The sequence below is a fragment of the Prionailurus viverrinus genome, chromosome A1, assembly GCF_022837055.1.
Source record: "Prionailurus viverrinus isolate Anna chromosome A1, UM_Priviv_1.0, whole genome shotgun sequence".
In the NCBI taxonomy this organism is placed as follows: Eukaryota; Metazoa; Chordata; class Mammalia; order Carnivora; family Felidae; genus Prionailurus; species Prionailurus viverrinus.
Window position 1 is genome coordinate 52,052,300 of NC_062561.1, and position 21,194 is coordinate 52,073,493.

Genomic DNA, 21,194 nt, shown 5'->3' on the forward strand with positions numbered 1-21,194 from the left:
TGAGAGCTTTCCCTCTGAGTTCAGGAACACGACGGGGATGTCCACTCTCACTGCTGTTGTTTAACATAGTGTTGGAAGTGCTAGCATCAGCAATCAGACAACAAAAGGAAATCAAAGGCATCAAAATTGGCAAATTTTGCAAAGCTTTCACTTTTTGCAGATAACATATTATATATGGAAAACCCGATAGACTCCACCAAAAGTCTGCTAGAACTGATACATGAATTCAGCAAAGTCGCAGGATACAAAATCAATGTACAGAAATCAGCTGCATTCTTAGATACTAATAATGAAGCAACAGAAAGACAAATAAAGAAGCTGATCCCATGCACAACTGCACCAAGAAGCATAAAATACCTAGGAATAAATCTAACCAAAGATGTAAAAGATCTGTATGCTGAAAACTATAGAAAGCTTATGAAGGAAACTGAAGAAGATATAAAGAAATGGAAAAACATTCCATGCTCATGGGTTGGAAGAATAAATATTGTTAAAATATCAATACTACCCAAAGCTATCTACACAGTCAATGCAATCCCAATCAAAATTGCACCAGCATTCTTCTTGAAGCTAGAACAAGCAATCCTAAAATTCATATGGAACCACAAAAGGCCCCGAATAGCCAAAGTAATTTTGAAGAAGACCAAAGTAGGAGGCATCACAATCCCAGACTTTAGCCTCTACTACAAAGCTGTCATCATCAAGACAGCATGGTATTGGCACCAAAACAGACACATAGACCAATGGAATAGAATAGAAACCCCAGAACTAGACCCACAAAAGTATGGCCAACTCATCTTTGACAAAGCAGGAAAGAATATCCAATGGAAAAAAGTCTCTTTAACAAATGGTGCTGGGAGAACTGGACAGCAATATGCAGAAGAATGAAACTAGACAACTTTCTTACACCATTCACAAAAATAAACTCAAAATGGATAAAGGACATGAATGTGAAACAGGAAACCATCAAAACACTAGAAGAGAAAGCAGGAAAAGACCTCTCTGACCTCAGCCGTAGCAATCTCTTACTCGACACATCCCCAAAGGCAAGGGAATTAAAAGCAAAAGTGAATTACTGAGACCTTATGAAGATAAAAAGCTTCTGCACAGCAAAGGAAACAACCAACAAAACTAAAAGGCAGTGAATGGAATGGGAAAAGATATTTGCAAATGACATATTGGACAAAGGGCTAGTATCCAAAATCTATAGAGAGCTCACCAAACTCCACACCCGAAAAACAAATAATCCAGTGAAGAAATGGGCAGAACACATGAATAGACACTTCTCTAAAGAAGACATCCAGATGGCCAACAGGCACATGAAAAGATCCTCAACGTCGCTCCTCATCAGGGAAATACAAATCAAAACCACACTCAAGATATTACCTCACGCCAGTCAGAGTGGCCAAAATGAGCAAATCCGGAGACTACAGATGCTGGCGAGGATGTGGAGAAATGGGAATCCTCTTGCACTGTTGGTGGGAATGCAAACTGGTGCAGCCACTCTGGAAAACAGTGTGGAGGTTCCTCAAAAAATTAAAAATAGACCCACCCTGTGACCCAGCAATAGCACTGCTAGGAATTTACCCAAGGGATACAGGAGTGCTGATGCATAGGGGCACTTGTACCCCAATGTTTATCACTCTCAACAATAGCCAAATTGTGGAAAAAGCCTAAATGTCCATCAACTGATGAATGGATAAAGAAATTGTGGTTTATATACACAGTGGAGTACCACGTGGCAATGAGAAAGAATGAAATATGGCCCTTTGTAGCAACGTGGATGGAACTGGAGGGTGTGATGCTAAGTGAAATAAGCCATACAGAGACAGACAGATACCATACGTTTTCCCTCTTATATGGATCCTGAGAAACTTAACAGAAACCTATGGGGGAGGGGAAGGAAAAAAAAATGAGGTTAGAGTGGGAGAGAGCCAAAGCATGAGAGACTCTTAAAAACTGAGAACAAACTGAGGGTTGATGGTGGGGGGGGGTGGAGTGGGAGGGAGAGAAGGGTAGGTGATAGGCATTGAAGAGGGCATCTTTTGGGATGAGCACTGGGTGTTGTATGGAAACCAATTTGACAATAAATTTCATATATTAAAAAAAATAAAATGGTTAACTAAGTTTTAATATAATGGAGGTAACTTTGATTAGTTAGATGCACAGTTGATTTCCAAGAATGGACAAGACACTTTATTGTTTTATTTTTCTTTTCTTTTTTTTACAGTTTATTTATTTTGAGAGAGAGAACATGTGTGTGTGCGTGCACATGAGTGGGGGAGGGGCAGGGAGAGAGGGAAAGAGAGCATTCCAAGCAGGCTCCAAGCTGCCAGCGCAGAGCCTGACGTGGGGCTCAATCTCACGACCCACTGTGAGAACATGAACTGAGCCGAAATCAAGAGTTGGATGCTTAAGTGACTTAGCTACCCAGGCGTCTCAATTTGTATATTTTTCTTAAGCAGAGGATGGCATAGAAGAGGTGAAAGAGAACTAAATGGGAGACTATAGATTTGGATCTAGGTCTGGCTCTGCCCTCACTAACAGTGTGAAATGTAGTTGGTCACTTCTATTTGGGCTTCAGTTTTCTTGTCCTCACAGTAAGGAAATTGGACCAGGTGCTGTCTCGTCACTCCAATGCTAATTCAATTACTAAGTTCCAGTCACTTTCACTTAATCTTTCTGTGTCTGTGTCTCAGTTTTGCCCTTTGTGAACATGGGATAATACTTCCTATATTGGATGATTGATTAAATTATATAAATCCTGTGAATCACTTGAACAGTGCCTGGCATATCATGAATTTTCTAAAACCATTGATTATTTTTTATTACTTCTATGCAGCTGTAGTTATGTCCAAATATGTATATTCATAGGACTGAAAATTCCAATCCTTTGAGATGAACTCTATATTTATAAATATTTTACAATAAAATATTTTTACAATATAAAATGGTTCTCAGTTTTAACAAATATTTGCAACCACATGATATAAATCAACCACTGATCTGATCACTTCTTCCATGTTTTAAAGGGGCCACAGTCTTGACAGTCTCATCAAAGTGGCTCCTGAAACAAACAGAACTAACCAAAGGTGAGGTTCATGGAACTCTTCTATACCTCTGTGTTTTTCTGTTTAACTTAAAAAAATGTAATAAAACTCATTGTCCCACCATGGAGACAGCCAGTGATGGGACCAAAAATCAACAGCTGTGTTAGAAACCTGGTGTTCAGGTCCTTGCTCAGGGCTCCCAGGCCGTGAGCTTTAATGGAGGATAGAGAATTTCTTATAAGGTCTCTTATCAGTATGCGATTGTGCTTGGGATTTCAACATAATTCTATTTCAGTATAATAGTTCCACATAATACGTTGCAATCATTTACATGAAAGGGCCTGTGTGTGATTAAATTAGTTTATGAGTTAATTGGAAAGATTAATTAAATGATACAAACATTTCTGGCCTTTTTTTCTCTTCAGGGTATATAGCATATTGTACAATAATAAGGTATACCACATTAACCTTCTTGTTTAGGCTTTTGGTGTTAATGTTGGTATGAAAGCCCATTGTTATAATAATGTGTCTTTAGAGCTATGATTATTCATTTGAGTGTTTAGAATAAAAGCAATTTATGTAATCTGAAGTCTTGCTTGTTCTGATTTAGCACTGCATGAAGTGCAATTCTGAAGTGATTTAATTAATATCTTAGAGTAGCTTCAATGTTACATATTCACGTTATATATATTACCTGCATACCTTAAATCAGGAAGTAACTGTTTTTTAAAAGTCCTAGGTTATGTTGTTTTGCTTGCTTGCTTTTGTTTTTGTTGTTTTTGGAGGGGATGGAAATGGGGAACACATGGAAATGATAAATCTTATATGTTTATATTTTTCTTTTGTTTGTTACAACCTCCCCAAACATCCTAAATGCTAATTCTGCTACAAAATATAATGTGGAAAGTCAAAAGCTCAAGAGTAATTTAAATTTGGGGTTGTCTTGAAAGAAACAAGAATAAAACTAAATTAAATTCTCATATGTACATAATTGTGTAAGAAATGAATTCATAGCCACCTGCTTTTACATAGGGCTAAAAAGAATTCAAGTAATGGGGCGCCTGGGTGGCTCAGTCGGTTAAGCGTCCGACTTCAGCTCAGGTCACAGTCTCATGGTCCGTGAGTTCGAGCCCCGCGTCAGGCTCTGGGCTGATGGCTTAGAGCCTGGAGCCTGTTTCCAATTCTGTGTCTCCCTCTCTCTCTGCCCCTCCCCCGTTCATGCTCTGTCTCTCTCTGTCCCAAAAATAAATAAATGTTAAAAAGAAAAATTAAAAAAAAAAAAGAATTCAAGTAATGATGAAGTTTTAAATTGGCAACAATTATTTAATTTAATATTCTAGTTGAAAAAAATGTCCACGTTATTATTGATTTTAGTTGATTTTACCACCTATTGCAACTTGCAACATTTTTTTAGGATCCAAACTCATTCCCTCAGCATACACAAGGTAGGTTTTACCAAGATTACTGAGACTTTTGAGCAAGTCTCCAATTTCTGCCAAAAAATAAGATTAATCCTTTGGCTAAAGGCATTCTGAAAGAGGACATGAAAAAAAATGAGAACAAATTGATTTATTGATATGTAGTGGTGTTGGATTTTTTCATTGTTTCAATTTACTTTATTATAGTATTGAAGCAAATTCTTTATAATTACCATTTGAGAAATTCGTTTTGACACAATAATAGCATAACTAGATCATTACTGTAAATTCATAGTAAATTAATTGTAAATTCATAAAGCCAGATAAAACAAAGAACATTGGCTTTCTACTCTTTCACAAACCCAAAGATTGATCTTTAAATGACTCGAGAAAGTTGGTGGCATAACATTCCTATACTATTCTTATACTTATAATATTCTTATACTAGAATATTTTTGGATGACATTGAATATATTTCTGTCTTCTTGGGGAGTTAAGACTCATTGTATATGGGGTCAAAAGTCAAGAAATGCATACCAGAATAAGTCCAAGCTCCCTCTCAGGATTACTGCGATGATGTTGGTGAAGAGCATGGTGGAGATGTAAGCAGTTACTGTGGACAGAGAGAAAGGATGATAGTGGGAAGGAGCGTGAGGTTTGGGGTCCAGTTGCTATGGTTTCAAACCTGGTTCATTCTTAATCACTTCTTCCTACCTGCCCCCAAAGAGTGCCCTACCTTCCAGGAAGCTCGGTTTCTTTATTTGTAAAGGGAAGATGGTGATATCTACCTCAGTGGGTTGTTTTGAGGATTTTAAAAACTTTGGGAAGTAGAAACTCAGTAAACTTGTAACTTTTATCTAGGATCCCATTGTATGATTTACATGTGTCAAAAGAAAAAATGTCAGTCATAAAATTTGCTGGTTTCCAGCTGAATTTGACCTTTTATTTCATTTTGTTTTAGCAGTAAAGCAAGTCTTGATGAACTTATTAATGTAGGCCCCAAAGCTGTCAAAAACATGGCCGGGTAAGAGAAAGATGTTAATTTGTTTTGTTTTATCGTGTTTTGTTTTTCCTCTTAAAACACAATACAAATGTAAATAATTTGTAGTCATTCTGTGGGCAAACTGAATATAGGTCTTGAAAAACCATCATGATTTTGATATATTCCTGGAAATAAATATCTATTTGTTCCTAGCAAGAAAGAGAGGTAGCTGAAGAAAATAATATGCTGGTGTCTTTACTTCTTTCCACCTCAAGTGAAGCAGTTGAAGAGACTGATTGTGAGAACATAGCTGGTCTATGTGCTAATTTGTTGTTTTTTCCTTTATGATATTGATGTTAACACCTTTGTCTCTTGAACTGATGACAATTTGTTAATAATAGTTAATTCCTAAAAACACCTAGAACACTTTATTAGATGTAGTAGCAGCATTACCTTTACTTCATTTCATAGAGCATTTTCTGGTAGTCGGTGGAAATTTTATGAGGTTTATTGTTTCTTAGATGGTTTGATGCTCCCAGCAAAGTTGTGGACATAAAATTTGGTATTTCTTTAGGCAGTGTCTGTAAGATAATAAATTTGCTTTTTGTCTCTGGGTATATGAAGATTTTTAAACTCTTGCACACTATATACATATATTGATTTCCCTTTTTGAGTTTAGTTGTTACATATAAAAACTGCAAAATTTTAGAGATCAAGGAAGGAATCCCAGAGAACTCCCAGCCCTGTTAGTCTGAACAATTTTGAAAACCCCTGTTTCAGTCAAACCTATTCAATTTCCAGAAGAGGAAACAGACAAAGGTTAAGTGATCTGACCAGGATCACGGAGAAAACTAGTGGAAGACTGATAGTTTTGTGATCTGTTAGGGAATGAATAATTATGAGGAACCTATTGGGTTTGAAGCTTACAACTAGGTATCATTAGTTGCACATTAGGTATAATTATAGGCCATGGATGCCAAAAAGAGAATTCAGTAGACATACTCAGTCTTATTAACAGCAGGCAATTATCATAGATTAAAGCTAATTATGTACTGGAGGGCACAGAGATGTTACTCCAAGAGAAGAATAGGTTGTCAATTTAATATATTACATTTTGGAACACTCATGTACTGCTTGCTGAATATAGAATGCATTGTCAGTACATTGCATTTAAAAGGGAAAAGAAGCACTGAATAGCTAATTCAATAAACATGACAGGCAGTCAAGCCCATATCCATAGTTTCCTAGGAGTAGAAGACGTTGGAGATGGGCAGAGTCTTAGAGATGTTCCAGTCTCCTCATTTTACAGATGAGAATACTGAGGCCAGGAGCAAAAATCTCATAGTCTCCGTGAGTTCTTCTGACTCCCAGCCCAACTCCTGGGGGCTCCCAGCACACCAACTTTGATCTTAAAAGAAATGAAAGTTAATTAAACACCTCCAGAAATAGTGGAGGTTTATAAAGCTAGGATTGTTGCTCTTGCCATGGGACAGCCAGAAGGTGTCTTTTACTGCTCTACAGGGTCACTTGAAATATTATTTCATAGGTGACAATGGCACAAACGTGCAAATGGCTGCAAAACACTTTGCAGCTCTTAAACTACACGGAGTCAGTGATAGATAAATATTCTAACATATCCCTTTACTATATCCTTAAAGCAAAACAAATGAAAGCAGAAACTTGTTACAGAAAGAATGGTACATTTTTCCCGGATAAAGTTTAGATATAAGATTTCTGCATTTTCAGGGACCCAAGGCCTGAAAAAGGGGTCTATATATTTGTTATTTTCAAGTCATTGAGATAAATTGCGTGATGCTATCAATCAAGGCAATTCAGAACTGATACTGAGATCCTCGTTTTGTTAAAACACTGTTGTCTTTTCAGTAGTGGTAGAACATAGCATATAATTATATATTTTCTAAGCCAGGATTTCTCAAACTATGGGTCAAAACCCACCAATGGGTCTTGTAATTAATACAGCAAGTAGCAATCAGCACTTTCCCTCAATTAAATAAAATTAATTAAATAGAGTGGAAAACATGAGAGTTATTATGTAGTAAGGGTATTATTTAATGAAATTTGTGTTTGCTCATGTGTGTGTGTGTGAGTGTGCATATCTCTATCTGAAGAGAATATTGAGTTGTGATGTAAACCTTATTTCTTTTTTTTAAGTTTATTTATTTATTTTGAGAGAGAGAGCACAAATGCCTGCAAGTGTGAGCGGGTAAGGGGCAGAGAGAGTAGGAGAGAGAGACTCTCAAGCAGGCTCTGTGCTAATAGCAGGGGCTCAATCTCACGAACCTTGAGATCATGACCTGAGCCAAAATCAAGTGTTGGATGCTTAACTGACTGAGTCAGCCAGGCGCCCCTAAAATGTATTTCTTAATGCGCTTTATGAAACAGTAATTTGAATATCACTTTTCCAGGTTGTTGCATAAATGACATTTTCTGTGCTCATCAGAAGAGTGAAAATGAAAGTTCCCATGGTTGTGTGTGCAGTTTAATCATGTTGGCACATGAATGTTGTATGTAGTTACACTAAAAAATATTATGGCCTTTGAACACATTATCTTCTCTACAAAGTCTTATTCTTTGTATTTTTTATTCTAATATATGAAATTAACCTCACTTCATTTTATTTAAAAATTTTTTTAATTCCTGTACAGTTAACATACAGTGTTACAATAGTTTAAGGTGTAAAATAATCTCACTTTAGAGATCATTGTCTTTTAGGCACAGTTGAGCTTTATATTAATCTTGCAATCAATTTTTTTTTAATTTTTTTTTAACGTTTATTTATTTTTGAGACAGAGACAGAGCATGAACAGGGGAGGGGCAGAGAGAGAGGGAGACGCAGAATTGGAAGCAGGCTCCAGGCTCTGAGCCATCAGCCCAGAGCCCGATGCGGGGCTCGAACTCACGGACCGTGAGATCGTGACCTGAGCTGAAGTCGGATGCGCAACCAACTGAGCCACCCAGGCGCCCCTAATCTTGCAATCAATTTATACAAGGAAATTATATTTTGGATAGCTCTTATAGGATAATCCTTCCTTTAATAGTATTTGTAGAAACCAATTGGTTATCGTTAATTGCGAATACTATTCCTGAAGATAATTCAAAACAGTGAAAATTCAGTTAGCAGCTTTCTGTCTACCGTGGAAATCTGAGAACAATGATGGAAGCCAGGGGCTGGGAAACACATTCAATGGAAATATTAGGTTTGGGGGAGGGAAATGCAGACTTTTTCTCAGAACTTTTCAGTGATGAAGTTCTAAATGGCTCCCCTTCAGCTCTCAACATAGTTTTAATATTTTTGACAAGTAAAATGTCTCTTATTTTTATATAAGGAGAAAGGACTGGAGGGAAGGGTAGACAGGCAAGTTGCTGTCCAAGATGGTACTGGAAGCAGGCATTCTCAGTCCTGTGATTTCTATTTTTTTTTTTAATGTTTATTTATTTTTGAGAGAGAGAGAGAACACACGTGCTCATGAGTGGGGGAAGGGCAGACAGAGAGGGGGACAGAGAATCTCAAGCAGGCTGTGTCCACTGTCAGCGCTGAGCCTGACATGGAGTTCGAACCTGCAGACTGTGAAATCATGACCCGAGCTGAAATGAAAAGTTGGACGCTTAAGTGACTGAGTCATCCAGGCACCCCAGTCCTATGATTTCTTGCTATTACAGGCTGACACATTTCTCTCAATAAATATTAAAAAGGAGTTTACAGGAACAACTGAAAAATCACCACCTGCCAGCCCTTAAAACAAGGTATGACACGAAGGCAGTGAATGGCAGCAAACTATGTGGGAAGAAATACTGTTCTTGACTGAGGAAACAAACTGGTGTGGCTTAAGATAGGAAGCGGACAGTCTTCAGAGCATGTAACTAATTTGACCATGAACAGCTGAGTTCATTTCAGCTTTTTAGTCATTGTAAAGGAAAGAAATGTCATGGTTTTGAAGGATTGCTAGAACGCTCCTTGCCAAGTCTTATGCTAAGTATAATCCCAATTTTGGAGCTTATTTTAAAAAATATCTTCAGTTGGTGAATATGATTTAAAAACTAACAAGGACAAGGACATTAAAATCAGCTTGTATCTTCATAACGTTAAAACACTGCAGAGTGGAAAATTGTTAATCCCAGATGTTTGCTGTGAACACCAGCCAGCTGTGCTCTGGCTATGAAGTATGTAAAGTCATAGCAACTTCTCTTCAAATCCAGCATAGACTGTCCCCCCAAATTAGCTAGAAAACTTATCTCAAGGCTGTTCTATGCCAAACCAGTATGTCTCATGCTAAATGATAAGACGGCTAATCCTTTCTTCTAATTCCAACCAACTTGAACCCGCATTACCTCTAACCCAAGCTGCTTTAATTTTTTTTTTTTTCACTTAAAGAAATCGAGATCTTGATAAGCTCATCAGAGTGAGTCCTGAAACTCTCACCAACAACCGAAGGTAATAGAACTATATTAATTTTTGTGCTTTGGGCAGGAAGAATATTTTGGTTTATTATTATGTCAAGCAGATTTATAACCTTAATGCTCCTGCCAAAAGAACTTTACCATTAACCTTCTCTCCTTTTATTTTTCTATTTAAAGAAACCAGGATCTGGATAACCTCATCAAAGTGAGTCCTGCAGTGACCAGAAGCAGTCAGAGGTAATCAAATAAAATAGTCATTTCATGTTTTCATCTGTCTGTTGCCCCTGGGTACAGTGGATTTATAATGTGGCTTTATTGACCCAGCACAACCAAAACCTATCACTAATCTGAATTTATTTATTTTTTTTCTCTTTTGAATAGTGAAGGCTTGGACAGTCTCATTAAAGTGAAATCTTCAGGTCTCAAAAACACTGAGCGGTAAATGACTTTGCCTATCTTGAGGTGTTCTCAAGGTTCTAGTTAGGAATTGTGTTTCTTTCTCTCTCTCTTAAAGAAGCCTTTTATTGGGGTGCCTGGGTGGCTCAGTTGGTTAAGCATCTGACTTCAGCTCAGGCCATGATCTCACAGATGGTGAGTTCGAGCCCCATGTCAGGCTCTGTGCTGACAGCTCAGAACCTGGACCCTGATTCAGATTCTGTGTCTCCCTCTCTCTCTGCCCCTCCCCTGCTTGCTCTCTGTCTCTCTCTCCCTCTTAAAAATAAATAAACATAAAAAATTTTTTTAAAAAGAAGCCTTTTATTTTTCTTTAGTATTCAAATGAAGACACAGTTCTAAGTCATGTGTCTCCTGTCAGCAAGGAAACATCTTGCACTCCTCTGGAATCGCATTATTTGGGACTCGGTTCTATACTTTTTACTTATTTACAGGAGTGCAACTTTGTTTGTTGTCTACAGCATGTTAGGACTGAAATGAAAACTGAATGCAATCAAATCAGAAGAAAATGTATTTCCAAGAAACTGAACCAAACTGGTGGCTTATATAGATGACTATAGAGCATCAGAAAGGATATTCAGGGTCCTCAAATTACAGATCCACAGTTTGTGTGGACTCACAGAATATTACAGCAGATTTTAACCTTGAACTTCCATTTTGAGTTCTGCAAATATAGTATAATTTAGTATCTTTATGTGATATCTACATCTTTCACCTAAAGGGGCTTATTAATAGACAATAAGGTAATAATAGATAATGCACCCAAGTGCCTAATATTAGAAATTCAAATTGTCCTGCTGACCTGAAATGTTATCATTATAAACATAAAGCTGGGAACCATAGTGTCAATATTCTAAGATGAGGAAAGCAAGTTAACATACGGAAACGTGCTTTGAACCCACTGGGGGAAAGAAGGCAGTGTAGTACATTCATGGCTCAACTCTTGCGTCTCCTAGTTTGTTGTCTATGTTACTATGTGATTTTGCTATTTCTGCTTATATGGTTTTATCACTGGGGTGATGGGGTCTTTGGAGGAGGGAGGCACTGGAAGAGCCACCGTCACTGAGAGAAGTAGCACTTACTGAGCCCCTTTCATGTGACTGGCAATTTACATACATTCAATCCTTACAATGAGAAACATATTCATGAGAAATATATTCATATAGCCTACTTTATAGAAGAGGGGAGTATACCCCAAAGACATTAAATGACCTTCTGAAGAAAGAAAACATATCCTGGGTCTAAACTCAAGTCCTTCTGATGCCACTGCCTAGAAGAAAAACAGACTCCCATCTTCTTTCCATCCTTTATACTCACCACAGTCCCTTCCCTTCTAAATCCCCCTTCCTGCAGCGAAAGAAGTACAATTACATATGCTTATTCTAGCAAATTATCACTTAAGTGACAGGGAAGAGAGAAAGTACTTACCTCATAGAGGTTTCCTACTAGCTGAAATAATAGCAGATTTTGGTGTCAACCCTGCCACTGATGATTGTATGGAAATATCTCTGTTAAGCAGAAGCATTTCTTCATAGTGGTTTTGGTTGGGATGGAATTTTCTTTTTATTAGTAATAGTATTAAGATTGTTAGGAGGTCCCCAACTGTGCTGGAAGTGATTAGGTTTAATAACCACGTACAGAATAATTAACAGTGGCTCCTGTAGCCAACCCCTCCCTCAGTGTCTGATTCCACAAAATGTACTTCTCTCTGTCTCTCTGTCTCTGTCTCTGTCTCTGTCTCTGACACACACACACACACACACACACACACACACACTTTCCTCTTTTTCTCACTTTTCCTTCCTTCCCTCCTTCCCTCTGGCAAATGTGCTATGTTGACAGACCATGGTAACTTTCTGGTAAGAGTTTTATCTTTTGTTTATTAGAAGATGCCAATTTTATAAAGAGGTAGTTTGTATTTCAGCAACTTCTAATAAACATCTATAGAAAGAAGGCATTTTCCTTATATGGATGAGATTCCTATAAAAAGAAAATTTTAAAATATTGGCCATCATGTGGCTTTCAGATGGAGGCTTGATCCATAAATCTAACCTAAGCAACGTCTGGCTCTTCGTTAGGAGTGACACCAGATTTAATGATAATCAGCCAGGTTATCAAGAATTAGAGCAGAACAGACAAACAGGAAAGCTGCTTACTTGAAAAAAGTGACTTCATTCAATTGGCTCAGCCACCTGTAACTATAATGTATCTACCCTGCCCACTTGATTTTAATGGGTAAAGAGAGGGGCATTTTAATGCATCTCCCAGAGGGATAACAGCCACAGGCAATTTTACATCCAATTCAATGTGACATGGCCACTGATTATTTAATAGCAGAACAGCAGTGAATTAGAGTCCTTTTTATGTGACTTTGCTGACATTTCCAGCAGCTGTATATGTAATTCACACTTAGGGGTGGAATAAACTTTGGTCATCGATCAGGATATAAGCAGGTGTCCCTGAGCTCCTTCTAGGAACATAACAACATGAACAAATGCAAATATGCACAAAATTTTCATTTATTCAGGGAGAAACTGCATGGCTTTTAGCAGTGACAGCCTCACATTGTCATGAACCAACATAAAAAGGAGGCATTCAATTATCTGAGGCTATAAACTTCTGCTCCCAAATGAAGATTGAAAAGCAGCTGGTGCCATGGAGGCCTTTACAGTTAGAAAATACATCCTTCATCTGAAGTAGAAAAAAGGTTCTGAACTATTTGTATTATTATACTTCCATAATTTTAAGGGCTTCCTACTTCCTAAGACATATACCTCCAAGTTTTAGTATTCCAACAAGAGAAGAGTTTCTTCCTATCTTCCTATTGCAGATTTCTCATATTTCTGCTCAAGGAAGAAAGCTGGGGGAAGGGGTGACCTTGACTCTTTCCAGTGCTTCATTCCCCATAATTGGCAGGCCACTCTGCATGCCTCTATCTCAGGAACTAAGATACGTTATCTTTTCCGATACTACCAGGACCAGAATACAATTCGGCCTCCTAATTGGTCCCTCTGCTACCAGTCTCGCCTTCTGTCCTTTAGTCCATTAGCCACACTGTAGAGTGATCTTCCTGAAGCACAGATCTGATCACGTCATTCTGATTAAATCCTCTTGTGGCTTCCCATTGCCGTTGGACAATGGCCATACTCCTTAACCTGGTTTCCGAAGCCTAGCTGATCCTGCCTTCACAGGCTTTCCCCACCCCTACCCACCGTGATGCTCCCTCCACAGGCAAACCCCACCCATCTTTCATTCATATTGCATTGATAACTTCTACTTATTCTTTAGGTCTCAAATTAGGTGTCTCTCACTTAGCTCAGGGAGGCCCCCACCCCGGACCCACCACATCTGCATCAGATGCTTCTTTTAGATATTCTCAAGCTCTCTGACCTTCCTGTCCCAAGCTTTTGTCTCCTAGAGGGAATTATTATTTAATCACCTCTCCCCAACTATAAGATCTTTGAGGGTAAGGATTGGGTCTGTCTTGTTCACTTCTTTACTTACAATATAGGTAGATCACAATGCCTGACACATTTTCGGTGCTTAACAAAAACTCTGTGAATTAAAGTCTAAAATCTCAAACTAATCAAGGACCTTTGGTCGTCCATCTAGATAAAGCTTATTGCTTTTCAGCTCTAACATTCTGAGCCCCCACAAATGAAACCAGATTGAAGGAATCTGATATCTTATGACTGGTCTGCTTGCTGAAGCCATTGACTATCTCTTGCTCATGACATAACCTCAATAACCATGGTGATGACTTAAAGCCACTAAAATTCTTGAGTACATCTTACATTTAAAATACCTATATTTTCCAATTTCCTATGGACCTGTTAATTTCTTTAATATAAAATATTTAAGACTTTCTCATTGAAAAGACCTATAAAGATATATAAAACCAGGCCCATTTTGCCATGTCAACAGAGCTGAAGAATTATACCACTTATCTCTCTGTATTCTGTACTTCCTTTTGAAAGACAAATATTCCTTTTGAACTAAAGCTTAATGCCTAAGATTTAGTTCTTGGCATAGAAGAAGTGCCATAGTAAATTTTTTATATGGAGGCTCTTAATTTTGCAAATGTGTTTGATACTCTACAAAAGCAATTTAAGTAAACTGTAGAGAGAGAAACATATTGCAGCTTTTAATAAATACCTCCCACGCCCTCATGAGAGTGGTGAGTGAGCTGTTAACTTTCTCTCATGCAGAGCGTATCTTGAGAAAAGTTGTATAAAGGCAGACATAGTAATACCTATTTTTTTCTTCATCTGCTCTGTAGTGGGACAGTGGAAAATAGATATTACTATAACAAAGATAAATGCTTATATTCAAGATTTGTGCTGTGATGTTACATAACAGGTAACTCATTCCCCACCCCACCCCCAATTTTGAAAGCTACATTTAAAAAAGCATTTTTAGGTGCAAAGGCTAACAAAATTTCTTTTTAGCCTTCCTCACCATATCCACAGAGAACTGGCAATTTTTCTTGGAGCTAATTCAAATTGCTCATAAATGTATACAGTTATAAAGTCTTCCTTCCACTGCAACTGTCATGGAAAGGGTTTGGAATCAAGCCTTTGCTCCACCCTGCTGCATGTAGCTGGGCTTCTATAAAAATCTACTTGTCACACTTTGGCGCACAGCTTTTCATTTTCTACCACAGTGTTAAAACACGACGCAATAGATGTGTTCTTACTGAGAGAGTGGGAATTTATTTTTGTATCCTTCAACTTGGGAAGTTTATGGGCAATCTGAACTTCTTTTATTGGATCTTCCAATCTAGCCGATGACGTCAATCAGAGTGAGCAACCAAAGCAAATACACATTTTGTGCTTCTCATACTCTGGAACTTTTCATTTTGCTTTGCATATTAGTATAGATTATTCAGAATAAAATATTATAATCCACTCTGTCAAATTTGATATGTGATGCTGTTTAATAAAAACAACAAAAATTCTATGAAACCACTAATGTGGTTTATTTGATGATTCACAATTATACCACTTTGGGCATACGCTTCTTTGAAGGCTTTTGCATAGGTTCCAATTTTGAGTTTCCTACTTGTAGTTGTTGGATTTGTTAGATTCTGGCTTCTCCTTGTTTCTCAGGTCCAAGCCTATTCCTGCTCTCCCTCCTAGTAGCTGGGGTCCACAAAGGCTTGGGTCCTTGGGCGGGGACGGAGGATGTGCAAAGACCCAGTGTCCGCAGAAGCCAGAAACAGAAAGTGCCAGCAGAAGTGAGGATGTGCAGGATCAGGCTGAGAAACTGAGTGTAATCATGTTGTGAAGGCACAGGAGATCTCTGTTAGTTTTCTAGGAGTGCCATAACAAGTACCATAGACTGAGGGGCTTAAAATAGAGATGTGTTTCGCACAGTTCTACAAGCTAGAAGTCCAAGAATAAGGTGACTTGTCTGCAGGGTTGGTTCCCTCTGATGATTGAGAGAGAAGAGTCTATTCCAGGTCTCTCTCCTTGGCTTGTAGAAGGCTGCCTTCATCCTGTATCTTCACATTGTCTTCCATCTGTGTGTGTCTTAGTCCAAATTTCCTCTTCTTGTAAAGATACCAGTCATATTGGATTAGGGCCTACCCCAATGACCTCATTTGAATGTGATTACCTCTGTGAAGACCCTATCTTTAAGTGAAGTCACATTCTGACATACTAGCATTAGGACTTCAGCATGTGAATTTGGTGGGGGAAACCCAATTCCATCCCTAACAATGTCCCAGAACAAGGATACAAAGCCAGATCTAAGACCTGCATAAAAAAAGAAATATATGCAATTCAGGGGTGACTGACACCAATGGAGATGAAATGTCCATCACTTCCTTTGCTGATCTTTTTCTACAAGGTCATGGTGCACACTAAGTGTCTGGATGTGGGTGGAGCTGACTGCCTTAAAAGTTCGGGGTCTAATGTCTTCCCCTTGGGGACCCATTTAATATCTGTTCTCAGAGCTAGGTAAGGTAGTTAAAGGTCTCCCCTAGAGAAGTGGAAAAAGGGAATTTAAATTTAATCTCAGAAATCTTTTGGAGCAGTTTCTAAGGGCAAAGCCATGTAAGGCCATGGCAGTGAGACTCTACTCTCAAGTTATAGTGAAAACCATCAGTGTCCATCAGTGGCCCTCAGTTCATCCTAGGTTAGCAGTAGGAAAATCATTTGCTGGGACAAAATTCTAATTCCCCCAAGATTCACATATCCTGGTGAAACTGGATATGTGACATCATGGTACTTCTTTTAATTTTATTTCATTACCCCCAAGTATTTAGTAAAGTATTATTTTAAAATTATCAGAGGAGGATTACTTAATGCCCAGATTATTAAAGTAGTACAGTGGCCCTTGAGGCCAAGAAGGTAGCTCTAATAATTAGCGAAGGGCCATCAGGGTTTAGCAAAAGGCTTCTGTCTCCCTTTCTAAATTTGAATGATGTGATCTGGGAAGTTTCCTTACATAGTTCATTGAGAGAGTCAGTTCTGAATTTTACATCATTCAGACTGCAGAATCAGATGATTGCAATACTTCTGAGCTACTTCTGAAATCTTGTGCTTTTTACTTGTGTTACTTAGCATATTTTCCCTACTGTAACTCCCATTAAGAAATAATCTAACTAATTTCTACATTTTCAAAATTATGCAGCTAGTATTTTAAATGTGAAGTTTAAATGTAGCTATGGAATGCTACCCAATTTGCAGATTTATCAATTATTGGTGGTTTGGATGTTATATAAAAGGAGTATTAAATCTCAATACACTACAAGAAATTTTTGTAGTATTTTTCATCCTTATCAATATTAATTTTGTGAGTGAGAGTCCATACTCTGATTCCATGTGAGTGAGAGTCCATACTCTGATTCCTTGTTTAAATCTACTATTCAAAATCATGAGCAGGGAGATTTATAAAAACTAGAGTTAATTCCAAAGATGAGAGAAATTAGAGCAGAACTACAAATGAAAAGGCAGTCCATCAAAATACTGAAATCAATAGTGCCTCCTGCTGTGTCACTGAACTTCTGTTAGCTGTCATTTATTTATGCTTATTCAGTTCACCCACAACGGAGGTCGCTGTGCCATGAATGTTACTTACATTAACTCATTCATTCTCACCACAACTTAATGAAATTAGATAGGGTTAGTCTAGTTTACAAAAGGAAGATTAAGAAGGTTGATTAACTTGTCCACAGAAATAGAAGAGATGGCCTCATTGTTCTGGCTTCTAAACGATTGTCCTAATCAATTGGGTTCATGACAAAGGCCTTTCCAAACTCATGGGGGAAAAAATAATCAAGAACCACCAGTGATATAGCCAATATATAAATAACTAATATTTGAAAAAAAAACGTATCAGAGGACATTGTAGATCGTGAAAGCATATGAAAATCATTGCTGCAGCTCAAGATTCAAGGATCTAATTGTCCCATTTATCCTCCACATTATGTATTGTTTATTCAAATTTTGGGTTCATGTTTCTGTGATCTACAAAGATGGAATGAAGTCTCTAATTAAATATCCAAGAATTGATATTGGATGGGCAGGTGGCTTGGCCTCAAATCTTGACTCTTTTACAAATTAGTTAATTGACCTTGGAAAATTCACTTAGCCTTCCTGAGCCCCAGATGCTGTCCTGCAGGGTTTTGTGAGATCTGAATGAGATAATCCATGTGAAAATACATAGTTAGTCCTTTGTGACACAAAGTTAGTACTCATTAAATGTTAACTGAATGAGACTATAAATAATTGTTTATTTACAGACCAGATTTTTCAAATCTTCCAAAAGATTAGTTCTTTCTTTCTCACACATAATCTATGCTTTCATATTTGAGTTATAGATCAAATAGCTCAATGTCTGATTTCCAATGTTCTATATGATATATATATCTTTATTTATACATATTTATAGTATACATAATAATTATGTGGGTTTTTTTCACCTATAGCGACCAAGACCTGAAAAATTTAATTGAAGTAAATTCTAATGTCTCTGAAAATAAAAATGGAAGGTAAGACTTATTATAATTTACTTTTTTTGTTATCAATTTCATATGAGCCTACACAAATTATATAACATTAGAAGATTTACTGAGGAGTTGAATTGTATTATGGTATTTAGATATAAATACGATTGGAATACAAAAATCAATATGCAGAGTACTTAATAGATAATATGGAAAAAAGTTAACAAAATTCAAATTCTGTTGGAATTTCTGACTAAGGGCCTTCTATTCAATTGCTTAGTGTAAAAGGCATCATGGAAATTCAAAGCTCTGCACTTGGCTGTGAAAATTTTTTTTTACTTATTGTTGCTTGGTAGTTTTTCAGTGGTGCAGAAAGCACTCTGGGAATGTCTTCCTTGGATACCTAGTGCTAAAAGAATGCGCAAATTCATCACAGCTACAAAACAAGACCTAGTTTTGGAATTTCTTTACACTGCACAGTATAATGGCATTAAAACTGTTGTATTTTGTTTCTTATACAAGGAAAGTTGGGATAGAAGCTCTATTTCATTGTTGTTACAGACTGTGTAGGGAAGAATTAAATTGTTTTCCGTGTTTTGCAGTCTCCCTAGACCTATGGGGGACTCTAAAAACAATGGGTTCCTATTTTTTACCTTCATAAGGTACAGTTGTCTTTTCTATTAAAAATTTTGTTATGCAAAGAAATGATACTGTCAATGTTGTGTGTGGAGAGTGGAAAAGCAGAAAGAGATCTGGGTCCCCAAAATGTCTACAAAAGACTCTTGCATCTAATGTTAGTTTCTTTCCCTTCCATTAATTCCCTAAATCATCTTCTGCCTTCTTTTCTTGTGATCACACAAAAGGTTTTGATAAAACAGATTCAATAGAATCTGTTTATCTTCGAAAAACATCCATTATTTTGGAAGCAGGACTGGGCTTACAGTTAGCCAGTCTCACTCAAGTATTATCTGGAAATGATTAAGGTAAAAAATTGCAAGTAAATGTTTATGTATGGTTAAGGAACTTCTCATTTTAATATGATTTGACACATGCTCCAATTTCAGCATGACTTGCTTATGAAGGATTAATGAAGAAATGGAATATTACGGAAATTTAAGAGCAGGAATGGTAGCATGGGCGGACCTCATAGAGGCCTGATCTGGAAGGTTATTTCTTCTTGGCCAGAGGACATTCCGTAAGGAATCCTTGGACATTAACCCTAGTTCTTTGTTATTACTGTAACTTAGCTACTTCCTGAATATTGGCCGCTTCCTATTTTTGTCTTGCTTTTCCTTCTGCGTATTGGCTTCCTTATTCTTTACCCTATATCTATTTGATAACCAAGAATCTTTGCTGCTTTGCAGTTTCTACCTCCTCATACCTTGAGCTTACTCGTGGTAAGCTTTTTCATGGCCTGTCTGGCCTTCTAAAGCAAGGCATTATGGATGTGGCCATCTGCACTGAAGATGGTGTATAGATGGAAAACACCATGGTTGACAATAAGATACACATATTCTCCTTTCCCTTCCTGCAGTTTTGTCTGTGTCTCCTGCCTGACATAATCCAACTGTGACATACATTCACAAATGTACCCACTCTCTCCCAGTGAGACAGGAATCATCACATTCAGTTACTATATCAAGAAGCCTTAACTACCACCACTACAAAACCATTTCTTGATCCCTGACTTCTGTTTCCAGGTAGTGTTCATTCTCCTTCAGTTCGATCACAATCCTGAATATGTACAATGTTTCATGGTCTGCTCTCTAGAAATGAAATGGAAAATGTAAGCACCGCCCTGGCACTGACACAAGAACTATAATAAAAATTTTCCCCTGGAACAGAATGGAAAAAAGAAATCTCTGGGCCCAGTTTTTGTGCCCATGTATTCTGGCTACAAAAAAGGACTTTCAAAATGGGTAAATGGGTAAATATTTAATAGGAAGAAAATTAAGAAAATTCACAGAGAGTAAGAGACTTGACTAAGTGTAGAAGTTTAGTAATTAGAGGGCTGGGATGAACCTGATTGTTATGGCATCATGTCCTCTCTTTACTTTTTATAGTAGACTACTTTCTAAAACTATGTTTAAAATGTATAGTTTTTTACAAGAGCTCAAGACCTTGACATTTTATAGAAGTAAACCCCAACACATAGGATACAAAATAGTAAGCTCTTAATAAGATTTTATTCTTTATGCAAAAGAGATTTATAAAATTTGCAGTGGTATCGATGTTTATCAGTTGAAGTTGTTTTATGGTGTTTGAATCTCAGGTTGCTAATGTTAAGTTAGTAAGACAATGGAAATCTAAATAAGAGTCCTGGGCCAATCTGCTAAACTGAGACTTGATTCACTTTTATGAATGTATTCACTTTGTATAGTAATTGGATGTCCAAGTAAATATATTTTTATAATTAGCATATTCATAGAGTGTACAACCATCACCACAATCAATTTTAGAACATATGTATCACCTCAGAAATCAACTCCGTACCCATGAACAGTCACACATCATTTTCCTCCCAACCCCTCATCCCTAGCCTGCTTTCTGTTTCGATGAATTGCCTATTCTGAACATTTCATGTAAATGGACTCATATAATATGTGGTCCTTTATGACTGGCTTCTTTCAAGATTCATCCATTTAATAGCATGTATCAGTACTTTATTTCTTTTTATTGCCAAATAGTATTTGTCCATTGTATAGCTAAACAGCATTTTGTTTATTCATTAATTGATGGACATTTGAATTGTCTTTGAATTTTAGATTGTATTTAACTATTGTAAACAATGCTGCATATATGTTTTTGTGTGGGATATGTTCTCATTTTCTTGGGTGTATACTTAGGAGTGGAATGGTTGGATTGTATAGTAACTCTATGTTTAACCATCTAAGGAACCGCCAAACTATTTTCAAATCAGC

At 37.3% G+C, this 21,194-nt stretch overlaps 1 protein-coding gene across 16 annotated transcripts in view; it reads left to right on the forward strand.

Annotated features, from left to right (window-relative positions):
• SCEL (sciellin) overlaps window positions 1-21,194 on the forward strand; it is a 220,493-nt gene that overhangs the window by 180,348 nt on the left and 18,951 nt on the right. For 15 of the 16 annotated variants that reach the window (XR_007155355.1, XM_047873901.1, XM_047873898.1 and 12 more), the window contains 6 exons: window positions 3,033-3,092; window positions 5,430-5,492; window positions 9,844-9,903; window positions 10,047-10,106; window positions 10,251-10,307; window positions 18,256-18,318. Coding sequence is in view for 15 of the 16 variants with exons in the window: in XM_047873901.1 (XP_047729857.1) it covers window positions 3,033-3,092; window positions 5,430-5,492; window positions 9,844-9,903; window positions 10,047-10,106; window positions 10,251-10,307; window positions 18,256-18,318 (363 nt within the window). In the remaining variant the exon portion in view is untranslated. The remainder of the gene's footprint in view (window positions 1-3,032; window positions 3,093-5,429; window positions 5,493-9,843; window positions 9,904-10,046; window positions 10,107-10,250; window positions 10,308-18,255; window positions 18,319-21,194) is intronic. The other variant, XM_047873906.1, reaches the window with a different exon arrangement.